The sequence below is a fragment of the Protopterus annectens genome, chromosome 11.part0, assembly GCF_019279795.1.
Source record: "Protopterus annectens isolate FY-2018-M chromosome 11.part0, PAN1.0, whole genome shotgun sequence".
NCBI lineage: Eukaryota > Metazoa > Chordata > Ceratodontiformes > Protopteridae > Protopterus > Protopterus annectens.
The window spans coordinates 611,617,017-611,640,447 of record NC_056745.1 but is presented as its reverse complement, the minus strand read 5'-3'; the positions used below and the strand labels follow the sequence as shown (position 1 = coordinate 611,640,447).

The following is a 23,431-nucleotide window of genomic DNA, read 5'->3' as shown; positions in this document are numbered from 1 at the left end:
CCTGTCACCTCTAGACTTTTGGAAATTGGATACTGGCAAAAGCATTATTCACCAATGTATTGCCTTTTTTAAACTTTGCCAAACAAACTTTCCAACATAACAAAAGCTACTTGTGACAATGCTAGGAGTCTCAACAAGAAACTGCACTCCCTAGAAGCTCTCCTTACCCTGGACAATGCTGACATCTGTGCAGTTAACAAAACGTGGTTTAAAGCCACAGAAAGCGCTTCAGCAGTACATGGCTATAATTTCTGTCATACCTTCCATTCACCCACTGACTATGAAAGAGTAAAAGGTGGAGGTGTATCTATCTACATAAAGGATATGCTCACCTGAAGTCTGGTCTAACAATATGACATGGTTAAGCCAGAGGCAGATGCAGCACTAGGTGACACAGGCAGTCACCTAGGGCCCACGGTGGTGGTGTCTTTTCCTTTAAGGAGAACCATGCGGATGTAAACACACTGCACACTCGCAGAATTTAAGCTACCTCTTCTGTTTATAGAGGAGGTAAGTGTGTGTGTGTGTCTAATTTAAACTAGTGGTTCTATTTGCTTCTGTATATGAGAGAAAGTGTGTGTATGCGTATATATATATATATATGGGTTCACTTTATAACATCGAAATACTGAAATGTCGAATTTCAGTATCTCGAAGCTATAAAGTCGAATGTTTGAAATAGTGAATGTTCATAATCGCGAATTTCACATATGTCGAATATATGTCGAATTTGCGGTTATGAAGTTGCGCTACGTAATGTCCGGGTTTGTGTTTTGGTTGTGCTCGGTGCCGTGTGTGGATGTAGGTGTTATGTCAGGTAAGTGAGTGTTTTGTAAGGGTTTTGAGTGGGAGTTAGAGTGTGTGTGAGGGACTGGAGAATGTGCATGTGTGAGTGAGCTTTTGTGTTGTGTTTGTGCGATCTCGGAGTTAGTATATATAAGTAGGGGGGTGTGGGGGGTGCAGTATGTGTGGTTTTTTTTTGTTTATGTTGTGATGTGGGTGTTGTGTTATATGTTTAGTGTAGTGTGTGCAGTGTTTTCGGTTATGTGGTTTCGCGGTTTTTGTTTGTCTGTGTTTTGTGGATTCGGTTTTATAGTCTCGAGATACTGAAATTCGATATTTCAGAATTTCGAGGTTATAAAGTGAATCCATATATATATTTATATATATATATATATATATATATATATATATATATATATATAGGTGTGTGTGTGTGTGTATGTAATTTAAACTAGCCATTCTGTTTGTATAAGTGTGTGTGTGTGTGTGTGTGTTAACATACCTCTGAGATGTCCAGATTTAGCCTCATAGTTTTGGTCTGTTTCTCATAAAATTTGTGGTTTTCTGGCAACTCACAGAAGATGAAAGTCACTAAAGAATGACATATACATGAGTTTCAGACTTCATGTTGTTGTTTGTCTTTTCGGCTTTTCCTGGTTAGGGGTCGCCACAGCGGAACTCCGGTCCGCTAATGATTGACAGTAGATTTTTATGGTGCCGAGTTGCCAGCCCAACACCCAACTTTCAGCGAAGGCACGCCCATTCAAGCATGTCTTTCGGAGGCCACCTGACCACGGGGAGGACATGCAGACTCTGCACAGAAGGCACTCCAGCCGAGAATCAAACAGGAGAACCTCTTGCTGTGAGGCAACAACGCTACCGCTGTACCAGCATGGCTAAAAAGATGCATGCTAACACAAATCCTGTTATTATAGCAATGTACTAAGTTAAAAGAGTTTTTAAGTTTATTGTCCTACAACTTTTTATTGTCAACACTAAAACAGAATATACTGAAACTAAATGGATTTTAGAATTACAAAGTGACATAGGGACAGGTTTAATTGAATATGTTCCTTTAAGACCACTGCTTAGGTCACATGACTTTGAGGTACACCTGAAACTGTGCATATTTAAGCAGCATTCCATGCCTGTTTTATTGGATCTGAAGAAGCACCTGGATAGGTGTGGAAGTACTTGTCTTTTTCTTGGATGTTTTTAAAATTTTTTATGCTGTTTTATTAAACATCATTGGATTCAGCTGTGTTGACTGGTTATTCTTCTACTTGATACGTTAAAAAGAACAATATTTGAAATCTATTCCTATTTTTTGGACCATTGTATCCTCATTATTTTAGGCTTTGTCTGGATTTCTTGCACTAAGAAGTTGAGAAGTATGCATACCTCTCAGTTGTCCAGATTTTTGCCTCATATTCTTGGCCTATTCATCATACAATGTGTGGTTTTCTGGCAAACCACTTAGGACTGAAATAACATAACATCATACATTTGAGTTTCAGACTTAATTTCCTTCAGAAAATGCATGCTAGCAAAAATCCTGTTATTCTAACAAATTTCTATGTTAAAAAGAGCGATATTTAAAATCTAAACCTGTTTTGGAGCTCTTGTATCCCCGTTATTTTAGGCTTTGTCCAGATCTCGTGCTTGAGAGGTATGGAAATATGGTATGTAATGCCCTAGGTGTGTATGTGTGAGGGGGCAGGTTAGTCAATTAACTTGATCAGGCTTGGTTACAGCAGACAAGAGCATGAATCCTGTACACCACCTACCAGACTGCTGAAGGAATTGTGAGTTTGAGTTTCAATACATTTCGGAGAATTGTGAGTTTCAACGGAAAACAGCTTTACTGTTGTTTATGCTTAGTCTGTTTTCAATGTGCAGCTAACGTTTGTTTAGCAAATGGTAGTCACTGTTTGGGCTGTAGAATTTGAAAGCAGTGTTAGTAGCATAGCCTTTGGTGCAAAAGGCTGTGGATTCTACTCCCACACCATGTGTATGGAGAGTGGGTCTATGTTAGAATGACGAAAGATTAAAATGTCGAAGCGCCTAAACATTGAAAATGCTGAACCTTGACATGCTTTTTGTAAGATCGCAGTACAGTGAAGATTGGAATATTTGCCCTTTCCTCACTGTAGTGTGATCTCAGAGTTGGTAGATATATCATTAGCAAATTCTAGGTCCTGCATTTTCGGCATTTAGGCACTTCCAGATTTTAATCTTTTGTCGTTCTTATATAGACCCTGGAGAGCTGATATTGCAGTACCCTTTCAATTGCTGATTATTTGGTGCATTGTAAGGGGGAATAGGGGTTCTACAATCCTGAGTGTGTCCTCCTTTGTAAGAGATGCCTAGTAACTGTGAACATGTTGTCAGTCATTCCTAATTGCAATATTACTAGCTTACCATTTTATTATAACACAGGCAATTAATTCTTCAAGGGCAGCAGGCACTGAATCTGTAGATAAAGCATTAAAATGTAAAGTTGCTTGCCAGTAGCAACCTCTCCATTAGTTACAGATCTATTTAATGTGTAATTATTCAGATGACTTTTAGTTCTGCAGAGATTGTGCTTGTTGACTGATATTGGTGGATTGTAATGACAGAAGTGTGAGTGGCCTTTTATGGTTGAATTTTTTTGAAACGGGTAATTTTGTCATTATTGGTTCATACATTTTGTTTCATTGCTTATTGGAAGAATGTTCAAAACTGCAAATCTAAAGCACATTCTAACAAGTGGTGCTGTATTATACAAGGAATATAATTTAATACCTAGTTCGGCTTTGTTAAGGGCAGATCATGCCTCCTAAACCTGGTGGACTTCTTTGAGACAGTTACCAAGGCTATAGACAAGGGAAAGTTGTTCCACACAGCCTACCTAGACCTTGCAAAGGCCTTTGACACCATTCCCCATTCTAGTATTATAGACAAGCTCACCAGCCTGAACATAAACCCCTATGTCATGAGATGGGTTGCCAGCTGGCTCATGGACAGAACCCACATGGTAAGAGTTGCAGGAGCTAGGTCTGACTCTAAACCAGTTACAAGTGGTGCTCCCCAGAGCTCAGTCCTAGGACCCCTACTGTTTGGCATGTACTTCTCAGAGGTACAGGCAAGCACAAGAGGTCTATGGCTGATCAAGTTCGCAGATGACTGCAAACTAGGGGCTATAATTGACTCAGGCTGACACAGACATCCTCCAAAAGGGTCTCACTGAGACAGAGACCTGGTGTCAAAACCATGGCCTCAATCTAAATGCCAAAAAGTGCATAGTCATCCCCTTTGGAAAAAACAAAGTACCCACAAACTACCACATAGGTGGTAGCCCCCTAAATATGGAAGACGTAATAAGGGATCCTGAGGACCCAAGTAGATAGTAATCTCTCCTTTGATCATCACATTGCCAAAGTGGTTAGAAAATCATTCTATGTGGCCCACCTAATCACAAAAGGGTTTGCATCCAGATCAAAAGAGGTCATTGTGCCCCTCTACGCATCACTCATCACTCATCAGACCCATCATAGAGTACAATGCCCCATTTGGGATGTACCTTAAAAGACACCTACAACAGCTGGAAAGATCACAGAAGTACCTCACCAAGAGGATCACTGGCCTCAAACAGATGCCCTATGCAGCTCGACTGAAGAAACTCCAGCTGTACTCAGTTGCATACCACCTACTCAGAGGTGATCTATGCCTGACATACAAGGCCATGTCCAACCCAGAATTGGTGGACATGCTCCACCTAAAGAAAGCGATATCCCCTGGAGCCACACGCTCTGTGGGTCTAAACCTCACCAGAACAATAAATAGGACGTGCTGGAGGGATAGATTCCTGTCCCAGAGACTTCCCATGCTCTGGAACAGGATTCCAATCTACATTAGGCAGAGCTCCTCGCTAACACTCTTCAAGAGAAACCTTGACGAGTGGATGGGATACAGAAAGTTTACCCCAGAGATCACTTCAATGGCTCTGATGGACAGAGGCACAGGGAACTAATCTAAGGGGGCGGCGAAAGCCAACACAATTCCGGCTAGGCTTATAAATGCCTTCAGGCAGATAGCCTAGTACCTACCTATGAATCTATGAACCTATAATACAATCAGGAAAGAGAAAGAACACAAACTTGTATGCATGGCCCTAAAAATGTGTGCAAGGAAACAAGGGTTTGAAAACAGCCCAAAGGTAAATTTAATTCTCCATTGGCCAGATGCATTTTCTTTGAATATTGGTTTTAATGCCACTTCAATGAATGTGAGTTTCAAGGACAGATAAGTTTACTGCTCATGCTAAGTCTGTTTTCATTGTGAGACTATTGTTTGTTTAGAAAATGGCTATCAGTATTTGTGCTACTTTATTTCAATATCTGCAATCATTGTAGAAATAAATAAGAAAGCAGTATGCACACTGACAGGTTTGAACAGTGTTTATGGCAAACTGGGAGAAATAGCCAAGTAATGGAACTCTGGAATGGCTGGGGAGGGGCTGCTGTGAGTGGAGAGGGAGGTAAAGGGTTTCTGCAGGAGGGGCTGCTTTGGGGGGCCCCCAATCTTGTACTCTGCCTAGGGCCCCATTTGACCATGATCTGGCTTTGGCTTATGTTACCCCATGCCCAAGTAATTATGAGAAAAATCCATTACCAGAAGCTTGGGAGAGCGTAGGCACAGAAAAGCCCTTTACAAAGCCATGCAGGATAACCCTGGCAAAACCTGCCCTGGCCCTGGAAATAACATCCATCTTGTAATGTTTAGTGAAAAGTATGTACAGAGGACCAAGTAACAGCCTTAAGGATAGAACTGGTATCCAAATCCTTGAAAAAAAAGCACCAGAGGAGGAAACTGCCCTCGTAGAATGCACCCTTACCAATGATGAAAGACATTTTCTATGAATAACAAAAATAAATGACATTAAAAATCCAGGAGGACATGGTCTTGGGATAACAAGAAACAAAAAGCTGCTCAGATTTGTGAATAACTTTAGTTTTATCCAAATAATATCTGAGCTGTCTATGCAAATCCAAGGTGTGAAGAACCTTCTCACTGGCAGACTGTGGAGAAGGAAAAAAGGAAGGAAGATGAACAGACTGATTAAGGAACAACTCATTGACCACCTTTGGCATAAAAGAAGTAGTGGTACAAGAGACACCCTGTCTCTGTGGAAAACTAAGAAAGGAGGAATTACCATGAGAGCCTGAAGTTCAGATACCCTCTTGGCAAAAGTGAGAGACAGAAGAACAGTCGTACAAGTATAGTGGTGTAAAGACCCTGACAAAGTAGGCTCAGAAGGAGCCTGAGACGATTTTTAAAGAAGAAAACTGAGGTCCTATGAAGGAAGAATAGGTTTCCTGGTGAGCCCAATATGAAGGATGTCTTTAAGAAATGGCCTGACCTCAAATCTAGAGACCAGAGGAGGATTCAAGGGCAGACAAGCAGACATTGCTGACAGGTAGGCTTTAACTGAAGAATATGCCAACTCAACATGGAGCAGATCACACAAATAAGAAAGTACCAGAGGAACCTCCACAGATAGGGGATCCTGATGGCAAAAGAGGCACCAGACAGAAAATCTTTTTCCATTTGAACATATCTGATTTTTTTGGTAGTGGGTTTCCTGGCCTGCTGTAGATTCTGAAGCACATCCTCAGAAAAGAGGTTCCTGAAAGGGATCAAAACTCTATCACCCACAGCGTCAGTTGAAGTGTGGACAGGTGAGGATGCATAAGAGGGTCCCTTGTCTTGTGTGATAAGATCCACACAGTGAGGTAACGTGTCATAATTGCCCCTTTCCAACTGAGAAAGAAGGGGAACCAGTACTATCTGGGCCAAAAGGGAGTCAATAGCATGCTTTTGGGAGAGTTCTGCCTGATCTTGTGCAAGACTCGTGGTAACAGAGGAAGGAAAACACAAGGCATCCACTTTCCAAGCCAGAAGACTTGGGACTCTGGAACAGAATAGAGAAAGTTAACTGTTGAGAGTGGAGCCAAAGAGATCTACCTGAAGAATACCCCACCAATGGACAATGTCCAGGAACACATCTCTGTGAGGCATCCATTCATGAGCATGTGTGCTAGACCTGCTCAGGGAGTCTGCCACTAGACTGTGCTCCGAGGGAATGTAAACTGCCTAGAGTCACTTGATACTGAATAGATAGATCCCATACCTGATAAGTTAGTGTTCAAAGAGGACAGGACCTCATGCCCCCCTTGCTTGTTGACATACCACATCACTGATGTATTGTCTGTGTAAACTTTGAAGGGCCTGGAAAGAAAGAGGGAGTGGAAAACCTGAATAGCCAAAAGCAAAGCCTTCATCTCCTTTGCATTGATGTTGTCTGACCTATGATGAGGAGCCCAAAGACACTGAACCTTGAGGGGGGCCACAATAGACACCCCACTCCCTGTCTTAGGCATCTGTAAAGAGCTCCTGGGTTGGAACTGGAGCTTGAAAAGGAAGCCCTGGACTGAGAGAAAGTAGATGAATCCACCAGTGAAGCTTGAGCTTGAGACAGGGAAGGAAGGTTACTGGGAAGTGCAGGGGGTTGCAATGTTGGAACCACACTGACTTGAGGTGCCACCAAAGCTTTCTCATATGGAGGCTGAGAAGGAGCATGGGAGTGGTGGAATCCATGAACCCTAGAACCCTGAGAAATTCCCTGATAGAGACAGACACCAGAGGGAGAGGGGGTTGGAAAAAGGCAATTTGAGACAGAGTCATGGAGGCAAGCAGAGATGCCAGCATGGGAACTGTCTGAAGCCTGCAACCAAGAAAAATATGATCCTGCAATGGAGTCAGAACTGATTTCTGGGAGTGTGTGGTGAACCTCAGACTCTATAACAGGGAAGTAGTAAACTTCAGATCCTAAAGCAGGGAGTTGGAGGAAGGAGCTTAAATAAGCATGTCATCCAGATAGGAAAAGATCTGAATTCCTCGATCTCTGAAAAAAGCAATCAGAAGTGTGAGGCATTTGGTGAATATCCTTGGGGAAGTCAAGGAAGTGGCAGAGAAATGTAAATATTTCCTGACAAGGGGATGGATGGGCATGTTGAAGGTATGCATTCTTGAGATCTAGAGACACCAGAAAGGCCTGGGGAGAAGAAGAAGACATACCAAATATGGAGAGAGCACATCCAAAAGGAAGGAATCTTGAGGAAGGTGCTCAGCCTGGAAAGAGTCAAAACTGGTCTTAATATGCCTCCTTTCACGGGACCAAATACATCTTGGAATAAAACTCCTTCCCTTTATGGGCAGGAGGCAAAGCTTGCATGATACCTGAGCCAAAAACAGAGTGAAGAACCTCTGCAAGAAGAGAGAGCCATTCCTGAGGAGGTTGTGGAATGCTTGAAAAGGGAGGCAGGGACTTCCATACCATGAAATTTCACTGGTGGATAACTGGCAGAACCCTAGACTCTAAAGTGATTCAAAGTCAATTTGGAAGAGACAGGGAAGGCTGGAAGGGTGACAGAACCTATCTGAGGGAAGGAGGGAGCAATCTGTGAAATAGAACCTGGCTTGTCCTGAAAATAAGGTTTCTGGGTGTTATTCTGAGTAGACTTAGCAGGTGTCATACGCCTAGAACTCTTGCCCTTGGGGGAGGACAAGACTGCCTACAAACAAATGCAGACTTGGAGGGATAATTCCTTGGAAACTTGGGAATAGGAGAAACAAAAGATTTCAACTCCATCAAAGATTTGCCCTTGTGTCAGAGAGACTTAAAAAGTTCAGCAGCAGCAGGAACAGAACCAAAAAGATTATTATCCAAAGGATCATCCAAAAGTTTGGCCTTAATGTCATCTGTCAGAGCATGAAGATGAAGCCGACAGTGACACCTCATACATAACAGAACCAAAGGCAGCAGACCTGTAAAAGGGATCAGCTGCATCATAGCTGCACTTGACTGAGTGGCAGACAACTTGAGAAATAGAGCCTAGCAGGGAAAGGTCAGAAGCCTTCCCCTCAGAGTTAGGAAAGTCAGAAACCTCCTGAGAAAGTACAGCCAAAACATACATGGTTATACAAGTCTGGTAGTTAATGGCCCTAAAGGATAAAGTGGCAGCAGTGTAAACTTTTTTGCTCAGCCTTTCCATAGCCCTACTGTACTTATCAGAAAGCAACAGCTTGGATGAGGTTGTAAGTTAGAAGGATTGTCAGAAGAGACTGACACTATATAAAAGCACTTCTGCTGCCACTTCTAAAGAAATTGGTAGTCCTCAGGCACGTTATAGAATCTTTCTCACTTCTTGGGTGCAGGGGACTGAGAGTCAGGGGCTACAGACACTGCCAAGAAAGTGTCCACAGTGGCAGCCAGAAAAGGAGGAATAGCAGATGGCTTAGGCGAGGCCATCTGAACGAGCTCATAGTATCTTTTCTGAATCTCAAAAACTTAAGAGCAATCCCACTTAAAATAATCCATCATACAGGCAATGGTATCCATAAAGGGGAGGTCTTCTATGGGAGAATCTGGGCTTGTAAATTCTGACTCTTCTGAACAGTAGTCCAAGGCGGAAGAGATTTTGGAAGAGTAAGCCAACAGAAATTTCAAAAGTCGATATATACTAAAAATCAGCCAGCTGTGAAGTTGAAAAACTTCATTGCAACTATATATAATGTTATTACATTGCAAATATACTAATGAATATTTACATCATTTTGATATATGTAAACCATCATTCACTTTTAACTGAAAATAAAAAATGCAAATTAACATCATCTAATGATACATCCAGATTTTTTTCCATTACAACTGCTGTTTTGTCTGTCTGTATTTAATTTACTTACCGGGAAGGTATATCGATCTATGACTTTGTTCAGCCAAATAAAGAAATATATAAAAATACCACATGATGTGCTATAAAAGTGATTACAAATTAATAGATATTTACATTGAGAATATAAACAGTCATACTATACAATAGCAACAACAATACGTTTAAACAGGAGTACTACTTTAGTTCCTAGAACTGTTAAAAGTGCTACTAAATCTAAATTACTGCAAAGACCAAGGGGTTAAATATTAAATAATACTAATGCACTGTGAAACTATTTGAATGTTAATAATTTACTAAGTGAACTCCTAATACAAACAGGCTTTAATAGTCTTCATTCTTAATGATTGTAAACAGAGGTTTGTAATCTCTGACAATGCGGGCATATCAAAATCAGCCTTGGAAGGCTTCTGACGGATAACTCCAACATCTGTTTTTTGTGCTATTAAAGAAAGAATGCTTGCATTTTAGTCCAAAAAGGAATGGGGGAGATGCTCTTGTTAGAGCATAAACTGTTTTTGTAAAATGAAGAACATGTGTCTGAATCCACATTGTATGAACGTGTTTCAGCTGTAAATGTTAGTAGTTCACACTATATGTTTGGACATAACAATTGTTTTGATATATTATGGCATTAAACAGCTAATTAAAATAAATAGCGCTAAACAATAAACAATTGGTCAGCTATCATTAAAGTGTCAGATGATTCACACATCTCAAGAAATGTGACCTTGTGGAAAGTCCTGGGGCCACCTTTATTCTGTATTTAGAGATATGTACTGAAACATAAAATGATTAGTCATATTATTGTTAAGAAACTAAGACAAATCACTGAATTTGACAGACTTAAGTGTGTAGTGATTTAGTAATAATATGACTCCACTGTTAATATATGCTTTTGCTGTCTTCATTAAAAATAATAGAATGTACACACACGGTTAACAGCCATTTTTTTAAAGAACTGAGGATGACAAAAACATTCGGATGCATTTAGAGACAAAATGGTGCATTTTTCATTCTAACATGGAGGATTTATGATCAGGTCTCCGATCATAACCAAGATGTTATGCATTCCAAGATGTTAGAGTTCAAGAAATACACTTTTGAAAGTGAAGCTCAAGAGGTGAATCTTCACATCTATGTTGAGAATATGTAACTTCCCCTGGCTAAAATCAGAAAGACCCTGTCATAATTCTTTGTAGTCCATGAAGTTTTACCTGTTCCCCATGTACCAGAAAAGTCAGAGAGAAAAATAAAACAGTGTGGTAACCAGCTTAAAAATCCATAACACACTAACTACTGCCACAGAGAGAACAACCACCCAAGAAGCACTGGTAGGTGGGCAAGCACTTTGTTTGGACTTAGAAGTCAAAAAGAAGTGTTTACAATAGTTTGAAGCTTCCCACTGCTCTTCTGCCACGGTTGCTGAGCACTGTTAAGCATGAGATTAGAGCATAACAGTGCTGTGGGGGCATTTAACTATTGTGAAACTCCTTTCATATGTCAGAAAGATGTTTAAGGATCCAGTCATTGAAGTGATTTTGGTTTACGTGTCTCTTGTGCAGAGAATAGTTTTAAGATAATACATTTAATCCTGTGGGGTTTTCATACATTTTTTCAGTAATCCAGTTCTTCTATAACTGCTTACTGCTTGGTAACTGCTTACTGAGACCAGACATATGATATGATACAATGCAGTCATAGGCTAATAAGATTGCAAAAGTCTACCACAATAATAACAATTTGGGTAATAGAACATGATTATGCAAATCATCTCAAGTCTCTTCCTGTTTTTTTTACTTCATACTGGTTGTGACCCAAATCTGACTTTAATTGCATGATTTGACCCATTGTCTGTGTTTGTTTTACTATTCTAAAGCTAGCATTTAGCTAACAGGATGTCTAGTAGACTTATAGCAACTAGAAAACACCTCCAGTAAACAGAATATGTTTGTGGTACATCTTCCAAGACTGTGGAATAAACCTCCATTGCACAAAACACAAAGTAAGACTTTGAGTAAGTTTAAGAACAACCTAGCATATTTTATACAAAGAACAAAGAATAAAAAGTAGATTTTATGAAGATTCAGTAACTAGGGTTTTTTGTCTAGCCTCTAAATTCAGTGAGCAGTACATTATAGTCATTCTTTGTACATCGAGTAATGACTTAGGTTACCACCCACAATGTAAATGTGCTGCAGAGCATCCCTCTGTCAATCATCTCACAATATCAGTAACTATGGAAGAAGCAACAGAAAGGAGAGGTCAGCTAAGTCAGGGTATCTGTCAGGGCAGTTCTAGTGGTCACGATAGCAAAACAGGGTGGCAAACGTCTTTAGGAAGCAATCCTAGTGTCTGTAATGAAAAACAGAGTTACTGTAAAACGTAGATGTGCAAGCATTTTTGGGAAACTTGAAGTACGTAACTTTAATGCAGTTAGGCTTACAATATCGTGGTTATTATACTGAAACTATTTATATTTCATTTATACAAGGGACATCTTAGCAAGCAGTATATAGTAAAGTTCCTCTCATCAAATGTGCTATTAGTCAATTTAAAACAATCTACCATGAGCAGTCATCACACACTTTCTTGGAACCACACAATAAAGTGTGTGTGACTGTTCGTGGTGGATTTTTTTTTTGTTTTGATTTGTACTTTGGTTTAGTATTTTGTGGTTATTAGCTTGTATATGTGTGGTCCGGTTCGATCCCCGGCTGGGGTGCCTTCTGTGCAGAGTCTGCATGTCCTCGCTGTGGTCGCGTGGGTTTCCTCCGGGTGCCCCAGTTTCCTCCCACATCCCAAAGACATGCTGTAGGTGGATTGGACACTCTAAATTGGCCGTAGGTGTGAGTGTGTGCTTTCTGTGGAAGGTTGGGCGCTGGGCTGGCAACTCGACACTGTAAAACTCCACTGCCAATCATGAGCGGACAGGTGATCCGCTGTGGCAACCCCTAACTGGGAAAAAGCTGAAAGAAGAAGAAGCTTGTATATGTGTGGCTGAAAGTTTAAAAAAAATGCACATTTTATTCTGTTTAATGAAAGGCTATTGGTCATACTGGCAAACAAAGGCTAAAATGTTTGAGTGAGTGTTCAGACTAGCAAGTAAAACCAGTGAAATAGACAGAATACAAATGGTACCATTAACATGATAATTAATATATTTATATAAATGGTACCATTAACGTGATACTTAACATATATATTCCTTCACACCTTGCTTGGCATGGGCCAAGTGAGTAATGTATTATAAACTTGTGTCATCACAGCAACCATTTTGTATTTTTTTTTGTCATGAATTTCTACGCTTAACAAAGAAAATGTATACCTGTTATACTTGCTGCTTGTAGAGGTAATGATGGGGTATTGGATTTCATTGTATTAGTCACACACTAACTTTTTGTCATTACAATTCCCAAACACTGTCAAAAATGTACAATCACTTTGCATAGGCACAGAAAGAAAAAAATGTGCACTGTTTAAAGCTTAATGCATTCTTGAAAGTAATATACATTTTGGGCTAAATACCAGAGAAGAAGTCATTGACATGGAATGGTTTCATTTTAAAGCCTTCACACATTTTTTCCATAACTGTAGCATAGCAGTAAGATTTGCACAATTAAGTTGGTGATTTTCAATGTTTGAGGAGAGGTGAATATTGAGATGTGTACACTCTTGATACCTATGTATGTATTGAGGTTACTTAAGTGCTAAGCTCTGATTTTCTGCTGTAGTTAAAATAAGTCTGAACTTTTTTTTCCTCCTAATAGGATGCCATACATATAGGTAGTGTTGTATCTCATTGACCAAACTGTCATTAATTTTTGCAGCATTCTAGTTCTCATGCTCTCCCACACCGTGAAATTATTTGATAAAAGCAATAAGACAGTCAAGACCGTAGAGTTTATGCAATTCAGTCGTTCAAAGAGTTGGCTATTAGAAATATCTTTGCATTTCTTACATTACATTTTCAAGCTAGGATATTCTGGCTCCAAATCAGTTTATTGTACAGGGTGCCTTGCGGCAGTTTTATCAGATATCAAAATGTAGTTTGGAACTGAGTAGTTTGTATTTCTTTTTGGGTTTGTCAGTTATTTTCCTCATTTGAAGTTCACATTATAGAAACTATTTATATTATGGTACAGAAATCAAATTTTAGTGTTTCAATCTGATGCTGGGAAAATTCATGTTCTTCATCTTACTGTAATACAGTTAAACTGGCTTGATATGATCTGCTATCAGGATATTAAAATGTTTTTTTTTCTTTTTTCTGTTTGCAGAAATCAGAAATGGAAACTTGAAAGCCATTTTAGGATTATTTTTCAGTTTGTCTCGCTTCAAACAACAACAACAGCAGCAGCAGCAGTACTACCAGTCTCTGGTAGAACTTCAGCAGCAAGTAGCGCAACAGATCGCAGCACCTGTCGCAACAAGCCAGCCAAAGCTACAGCAGGAAATGCAATCCAGGTAAGCACTCACTCCTCTGATAAACAATGCATAATCAAGCCAGCCAAAGCTACAGCAGGAAATGCAATCCAGGTAAGCACTCACTCCTCTGATAAACAATGCATAATCAAGCCAGCCAAAGGTACAGCAGGAAATGCAATCCAGGTAAGCACTCGCTTCTCTGCTAAACCAATGCATAATGGCATGGATGCATCAGGAGAAAAGGTCCATACAACAAGTGCTTCCCAGAGTGCATGAGGTTTTGTGATGTTTGCACTAATATGGTATGTGTTTAAAGTTTCTGAGACTTTTTTTTTTTACATTGGCTAAATGCAACTGGCAATAAATTATTTTTACATTAAAATGCACACATGCTGATTACATGTCAGTATAGGATGCAGAGCATTCTCATTCAGTAACAGCAATACATTAACAAGTACATATATATTTTTGGGTTATTGTATAATGCCCACACACACACACACAATGTTAGTAGTGATTTTATCTGCCTCAGGGCTCTCTCTGTAACTGCCTTTCTGTCTTTATAGATGTATGCATTTAAAAGATCAGACCAGTAACACAATTATTTATTAAAAAACATTTCCTCTAGGGTAATTGCCTGTCCCTTGTTTTTGCATGACAGTTGTGTTTGGGCATTTGTGTTCTGTAAAAAAAAAAAAAACATGAAAAGTGGCAAAAGTGCTGATACTGTAGGAGAAAAAATTTTTGTGAGTTTCAGCTAACTAGTATAAAAAACTACTACTATGTTTGAAACATCATACATTTTATAAAGCAATATAAACTACTAAATAACCTACAACAGAGGGTCTACTTTTGTAATATTTTCATTAACCGGACCTCTACTTTGGACTTAAAAAAAAGTGAACATTAAATCAGGTGCCTTTTTAAGTCCTGGACTAAATCAAAATTTGAATAAGAGTATAATTTGTACATATTTGGTATAAATATAAATTTTTTTGGTGGGGGGTTGCAGTCTAACCTCTACTAGAAAATTCTTGCATTGTTTATACATGTACATTTTTCAGTGTTCATAGGAGCATCTGTTTTTGCGTGATCAGTTTTGTACCTAGGGGTCATAAATTAATATTTTTAACAGCATAAGACAACTGGCTATTTAATTGTAATGTGTAGTACAATTGCAAAAGACACTAATAACCCTTATGTTATACGATTTTTTTATTGTCATTAAATTATTTGAATTCATGTGATGGAATTTGCTGTATATAAGGGGGGTTGCATATAACAACACTGAGGAAGTTGTGAGTTGAAACCAATCTGTACTTTTATGTATCTGTAGTTACTGCAGAAATAATGTTGGACTGCCAGTGTGTGTTGGAGGATTTTTGCCTTTTTGTTTGGTTGTTAGTTTGCCTGCAGCAAGGCTGCATGCTTCCATTGCTACACAAATGTTAAATTCAGATTTGACCTTTTGTGAGTTGTAAGACTCTTAGAAAAAGAGCCGGTGCTGTAAAAACTTAAGAATCATAGTAGGGATGATAATGACTATAAAATAAATAATTGTTTACATGGCAAAAACATAAAAAGTTTGCTTTGTTTTGGGAGAAACACATTACTCCTGAAACTCAGCTAAATTTAACCACAAATATAAGATTATATTCCCATAGCCTGTTTTACAATCTTATGAGTCATCCCTGTCTGGTTGCTATCTTAAAATTGGACATTTGTCCACCCTGATCTGAATATACCTGGAGAGGAGGTGTGAATATTGGCTCCAGCTGATGGTCACTCTTGATATGACACTCTAATCCCATGTACAAAAATGGAAAAAGAGAATTTATGCTGATTTTATGGGGTTTTTTTTAGAATACAGTAGGGAGGGAGAAAACATGAAAAGCAGGGGGAAGATTATGGATCTCTTTTTACCACAAATGAATGTTAGCAGTTACTATCAATGTTATCATTAATGCCACTTCTGTTTTTTATTGAAAATCATACTAATTTGTTGAATAACTGCGGTGGTAGTGCTGCGGTAGCATTGTCGCCTCATAGCAAGACGTTGTCACGTTCGATTCTCAGCTAGAGCGCCTTCTGTGTGGAGGCATACATGAATGGGGCGTGCCTTCGTTGAAGGTTGTGCATCAGGGCTGGTAACCCAGTACGTAAAAATCCACTACCAATCATTAGCGGACCGGATTTCCGCTGTGGCGACCCCTAACCGGGAATAGCCGAAAGACACAAAAATACTAATTTGTTGAATACATGTTTAACATTTATTATGACTTGTTATGCAACATTTTGTTTGGAAATAGCATTTGATTTCAAAGCATTCTTTTGTTTCTAGGATAATGGAACACAAGGTGTTTTGGGGGCTCAGATGTAGTTAACGTTTACTATCATCAATCTACCTTTTTAGCTCCTTTTTCATTCATCAGTAAGGGCTTCCAGGGAAAAAAGAAGTCCTGAATGATTTATAATGTAATAATCAAAGGAACACTGGTTCAGTTTACCAAAGGATGAGAATGGGGCATAGCAACAGTTAAATAACTATTAAGTTATTACGTGTGCAGACAAGGAAGGGTAAGCAAGCTGTTTGAAAAGGAAGCACAATGGAGTACTTGGAGATTCATTGCTGGAACTGGTATGGACTGATATTAAGAATACTATCCGATTCTTCCAATTAATTACTCTGATACAGTTGGACAATTCACGGTTGATATGAACATGGGGTATTGGGTCTTTGTACACTACAATTCCTCAAAAGGCAGGTTGACGGAGATTAATATTGGTTGAATTAATCTACATTTTATCCTGAAACATTTGAGCTTTTCATACATTTACCCATGCTAGTGTTGACTAAAACTGTGTGCTGTCTTCAAAGTGCATGTTATTTACTGTTTTGTACTTCACAGTGGGGTCACCATTTGCCCTAAATCTCTGTAGATTTGTAAGTTATCCACAATCATGATGTTAGCTAAAAAGGAATCTTGCAAGATGTTCAATTAGAATGTACTAAATATCTGAATAACAATGGCTTGGATTTTCACTTTACTCTCAGGGATAAACTGTTCACTTTTGATTTTTTTTAGATATTTCAGTCACCAAAACTATAGATGTGAGAGTAATTATTAGAAAAGAGTTTTGTAAAAACTCTTTTTTTATTATTTGCAACCAGCTAACATCTATCACCTGTGACAAAAATACCAAAATCGCAGTCTTTAAGATTGAAAACCATATGCTGTGATATGACTTATTTTAAGGTTCATTCTTATGATTTAACTAATCATTTTGACATAGTAGTAGAATACAGCTATTTTTTATGCCTTTCTACAAGTTTCATTAATTAAAGGTGCTTCAACAAAGTATTAGTTTAAGGATGTGCACACTTATGCAACCAGCTTATTGTAAGTTTTTAATTTTTTTATATTTTTCCCCTAACAGATTTGATTGTTTTTCAGTTGAATTGTACAGGTTATTGGTCACATTGAAGGTGGGAAAAGTTTTGAAATGATTTATTGTGGTCTCATTTTTTATATCACAAAAACCTGGCATTTTTAACAGGGGTGTGTACACGTTATATATCCACTGTATGTATACTGTAGACACTTACTGGTGTTTTTAGGACCAACATTTTTTGAGGGACCAATTTTGTATCTGTGCAACTAGGGCTTGTAGTAATATTGGTTAATAAAATACAAATGTTGGATCATTTTTGGTAATGTGTAACACAAATACAAAAGGTGATGTTTACAATAGTATGTATATATTAATTTTGCATGTGATTTTTTATTTTCATTAGGTGATTTGAATTCATGTGATGGGATTTGGCATTTATAAATGAGGCTGTTTATATTTTATGAATATATAACTATGTTTCTTAGATCAGTGGTAGCTGTGGTAATAATAATAATAAATATTGGGCAGCTTTTTAAGTGCAGTTTTTTGTTTTTTTTTTTTTGAGGGGGGGGGTGCTTTCATAAACTCTAAAATGTTCCAATTTGGACATTTAAAAATGTGGCAGCCATAATTTCAACAACTATATCTAAACAGCTTTTTTATGACATTTAGTTGTATTGCACAACTTGTGTATTTGTGTCCAGTGCTATTCAGTAACTGTACAGGGACCTAATTCTTTCTGAAAAAAATTCATTATATGCGGTCATTATACTGTTTTGACCATTAGCATTTAGAAATAGTCATAGCCATAAAGTAGTTTTGAAGCTCCTATTTTTTTAAATAATTCCTGCAGCAAGCAGATATGCAGATAACGCATATGTTATAATCTAGTCTCAGTCCTAGTCTTACATTTGTCAGGTGCTTAAACCCAGTAATGTCAGTTACAGATATTACTGTTTTCCAGCAACAATGTATTTTTTGTGATCATGCTGTACTCAAAACATTGGAAACAATTATTACAATACTAATATTAATGGAGGCTTAATCACTGAAACTGATCTGCTGCAGCATATTACAGATGACTTCAGTATTAGAAACTGGTCTGCTTCTGTTTACCTTGCCATGCATATATGCACTGTAGGAGAACACAGAAGTACAAAGAAGATCTTTGTAGGTGAATGAGGTTCATATTCTGAAAACTGACTTTGTAGCTGATACTGATGCTATTTTCGGATAGTACTTGTACATCAAAACAGACTTTGTTATACTTTTGTCTAGTAAGTAGGTATATTTTTATCTTAAGTTCCATAATACCTAACAGACACTGTATGACGATACAATATAAATACTATGTAATACAAAGTTTTTTTTGTGTCTGTATAAATGTAAGTGTCATAATGAAAATTGAAAATGAATGCGTAGAAGACTTCTTCCATACAACGGTCTTTAGGTGGTATTGACTGTTTTTGCATTTGCATATAATTATTTTGATTCATTATGTATAACTTGGATACTTCACCACCTGTTCTTCCCTTTTTGTGATTGAAGGGATAAGTAACAGTCGTAGTTGATGTACCTGCAGTTTTGTTATGTGGTCAAATGTTCACACGAGTAACTCTAGTCACAAATTAATTTGGTATTGTCGGACGTCTCTCAACTCTAACTGGGCCTGAGAGCTAGAGCCAATGATGTAAACTGTGTGTGTGTGTGTGTGTGTTTGTGTGTGTGTGTGTGTGTGTGTGTGTGTGTGTGTGTGTGTGTGTGTGTGTGTGTGTGTGTGTGTGTGTGTGTGTGTCTATGTATGCACATACATAAACACACACAAAACGGATTTGTGTGTATGGTGAAACCTGATAAGCTACAGCTGAAAATTCAGCAAAAATAACATTTTCTATTTAGGGCACAGCTGAAGCTTCGTTTCCATACAGTAGTCCCAAGAGGCACCTTGAAGCTAAAAATTGTTAACTTGACAAGACTGTAGAAAGCAGATGGTAGCAATTTTTACCTTTTTAATTTTTTTTTTCTTGCCTAGAAGGTGTTGATAATCAGTCAGTAGATATGTAACTTCAGATTATGTGTCTCCAACTTTCCTTAAATGCTGCCCTCAATATGTCATGAGCCAGGAATAAAACCTCTGTGAACATATATTTATATAATCTCACCTGTTATTCAGAGAAGCTCGTCAATTTTCTAGTAATTACTTGTGCATTATGCATGCCTGTATTGTGTTCACTCTATGTTTACTATTTGGCTTGTTCATTGTTTTTAACACTTGCTTTGCTAATAAAAGTGCATGACCATAAATTTACCAGTTGTATACTTTACTCTTTGCCAGTGCAGTTACTGTACTGGTTAAAGCTTTTTCAATACCTTTGAGACTGCAGAAAACCGAGTTCACTACTTCATAGTCTGCTATACATTTATGGTAAGCAAAATGCAGCTGTTAACAACATCTGCATTTTGTAAGACAAATTTAGTGTCTGTTTCCTCTTCTGCATATTTCTATGTATGTATTAAATATTTTTAGTGATGACTACTCTAAGAAGAGTCTATGCAAGAACATTGCAGTATATGATGGACTTCTCAATGCTGTTGCCCACCCTTTTTGGAATATGGCATCTTCTACTGCACCAGTACATAGTTTATTTTTCCTGCCCTATACATTCATATAATTTACAGTTCTCAAGTAAAAGTGTTGTTCTGCAACACTTATATATATATATATATATATATATATATATATATATATATATATATATATATATAGGTTCCAGATGACAAGTGAGAGGAAATATGATCAAAATCATATACTTTCATTTCTGCATTTGATTTATATAAAAACCTCACAAATTTACATTTGTTGGAATGAATCCAGGGATGTTGCAGGTGTTTTGAATAATTCAGTGTTGCTTTGAAGCAAATAGTAGTAGCATAACATCTATAGATCAGAGTGTGTGTATGTGCCTTTAAGAAGCATTTCCAAATGTAGGCACGTGGCATATAAATAGTGAGCACATGCAGGCAGCAGTACCATTTTAAGAGAACAGCCCAAGTGATAACATGTATGAGTGTGGTAGTCAGTCTGTTTATAAGTTTATTTCAGTTTAATTACAAAGCCTCATTTCTGATGTGTTTGTGTGTAATAAAACTGCTTGAACTGAATCCACAACCATTCGTCTGTTTTATCCTGACCGGACAAGTGATGTGGTGTCAAAACCGGGATTAAGAGAGCAACTTCAAGTCATGAGGTGCAGAGTAGAAGGTGAAGGCAGACTGAGCTGGTTGAGTGAAACAGAGCTCAATTGCCGAAAAAGGGCCAGAAATGAACTAAAGGTAACCAGAACTTGCACAAATGATTTATTTGGTAAATAAAATGAAACAGAGCATTTGTAAGGCACAAAACATATTATTAATCAAATGAAAGGCACAAAACACATTATTAATTAAACAAAATGTTCAAAACCATGATATTTGATAAAACTATCAAAAATATTCATATGGGGCTCAGAATAGCCTTCAGTTTGCATAAAGGGCATGTTTAAAGTAAAATGAGCACAACAAAAGTATAATGGGCATAATAAGAGGTTAAATGGGCATAACTAGTACAATAAAAGGGCAGCATAAGATTAGAGAGCAAGGTGACTGCATGTTATTTTAGTAAACGGCCACGTTTTGGGCACAACCTATTATTTCGCATTGACCAAAGCCAGTCAAAGCATAACTAGAGTTGTTCAAAATATGTCAGTGTGCGCAAAGTGTTTGCAGAGTATGTGCTTTATTATGGTGCAATTATTTCAAAGAGTTTGCTGTGTGCAAAGTACAGTTATATTGCAAAGTGCAGTCAAAGTGCAGTCATTTCAAAAAGTTTCTTGTGCTGTGTACATTTATTTGCAGACTGCCACCATTTCAGTCTTTCTTGCACTGTACAGAGTTATTTCACAAAGTACAGCCATTTTGAAGAGTTTCTATGCTGTGTACAGTTCAATTGCAAAGTGCATTAATTTCAAAGTGTTTCTTACTCTGAGCTTCTTCTGCTGTGTACAGTTTATTCGCAAAGTACAGTCATTTTGAAGTATTTCTTATACTGATAAGGAATGGTTTCATAAAGTACAGTGATTTAAGTGTTCTTGTGCTACAGTGACTTATTTGGCAAAGTCTAGTAATTATGCCCAGTAGCACAACACACTCACTGAAATAACGAGTTCTTGCCTAAAGTTCTCACATATTTATATGTGTGTATGTTTGTACTTAATTCCAAGCACCTTCACTACTGTGTGTTGATATGGCAGAGGCATTTTGCAGACCCAGTCCACTTGTGTATGATCATAATATAGCAGAGAACTGGAGAGTATTTGAGCAAGAATATGATATTTTCATACAAGCAGCTTTTTCTGAGAAAAATACACGTACATGGGCATTCATTTTGCCTGGGTCAGAGGCCATTGAAAGACAGCGTTCATTTGTGTATACACCAGAGGTATATGCAGGAGAGAGGGAAAACTGCCACATTGTTGTAAGGGCAGAATCAAGGGAGGACCCTGAATGATTAAAACGTAAATTTAGACAAATATGCAACCTCCAGACAAATGTTACATTGGAGAAGTACCTTTTTTATACAAGAGACCAAAAACCAGGTGAAACTTTTACAGCTGATATCACTGCCTTGAGAAGTAAGACTAAAACATGCAGATTTGGTGATCTAAAAAATGAGTTAATAAAGGACAAGCCTGTGCCTTCCATGGTAGCTGCTCATAAGAAAAATTCAGATGAAATCAGAATATGCATTGACCAAGGGCGCCTGCAGGTAGGTGCAAGGGGGTGCACTTGAACCCCCCTGGAATGGGCTGACTGGGAGATTAATTTTCTTTTAATTACAATTTGCACATTTTTCTTTAGTTTTCTTTTACATTGCGTTCTTCTTTAAGAACGGTCCTGTCTGGTGACATCACGTCTGTGCGTGCAGAAGTCCTGTTCTTCCTGACAGCCCACCCGCGCTAATTTGAAATTGCTTCTTCTCTACATTTGTGAATTTTTCTTCATTCTTATTTTACGTTGCGTTCTTCTTTAAGAACAGTCCTGTCCGGTGACATCACATCTGTGCGTGCAGATGTCCTGTTCTTCCTAACAGCCCACCCGCACTAATTTGAAATTGCTTCTTCCTGTCTGAGAAGACCACAGATGTTATGATTGCTTCTTCCTGTCTGCCCACCTCAAAGAGAACACCACAGATGTTATGAAGTAAGTGTAAGGGAACTGGAAATGTAATGAGGTAAGTGTAAGGGAATTTTTAATTTTGCGACCACAGACGTTATGAAGAAAGTGTAAAGGAACTGGAAATGTAGTATGCTCATCTGAACTAATGGTGTGTGTTAGTATGCTAAAGGTAAGTGTGTGTGTGTGTGTGTGTGTGTGTGTGTGTGTGTGTGTGTGTGTGTGTGTTGTGTTGTGTGTGTGTGTAAAATGCCCCAGTCACTACATGGCCGTGGGTAGAGAATAAGGCTTGAAGCCTGTACCTTGGGCCCAAATGGCAAGAGCCTGAATTCCCTACCCACTACCATTTGTAAAATAAATGCAGATTTTTACCTCATATTTGTTCTGTTCCTCATAAAATCTGTGGTTTCTGTATTTTTGTTTCTCAACACAGCCAGTTATACAGTGGTAGCATTGTTGCCTAACAGCTACAGGTTGTCTGGTTTGATTCTTGGCTGGGATGCCTTCTATGTGGAATCTGCATGCCCTCCCTGTGTTTGTGTGGGATTGCTCTGTCTGGAGTGTTTCTTCCTCTGCCAAAAATTGGCTTTTGTTTCAAATCAGACTTTCCTGGTTAACAAATGTTAAATAAATAAAAATGACAAGCACTGGAATTTCAGACTTCATATTCTCCAGAAAGTACATGGTAACACAAAACCTATTATTATAGCAAGTTTATAAGTTTATAAGATGGATATTTGATATTTGTCCCTATTTTTGGGATTGTATTCCCCCATTATTGACTTCGTCCATATTTTTTGTGCCAAGGTTGAGAGCTATGGTGATAACTGAACTCACTG

The 23,431-nt window shown here is 38.2% G+C and overlaps 1 protein-coding gene across 5 annotated transcripts in view; it reads left to right on the top strand.

Annotated features, from left to right (window-relative positions):
* Positions 1-23,431, top strand: part of NAV3 (neuron navigator 3) — a 1,719,037-nt gene that overhangs the window by 746,139 nt on the left and 949,467 nt on the right. For 4 of the 5 annotated variants that reach the window (XM_044088077.1, XM_044088075.1, XM_044088074.1 and 1 more), the window contains exon 5: positions 13,841-14,027. In XM_044088077.1, coding sequence (XP_043944012.1) covers positions 13,841-14,027 — 187 coding nt within the window. Of the gene's footprint in view, positions 1-13,840; positions 14,028-14,068; positions 14,100-23,431 lie in introns of those variants that run through there. The other variant, XM_044088076.1, reaches the window with a different exon arrangement.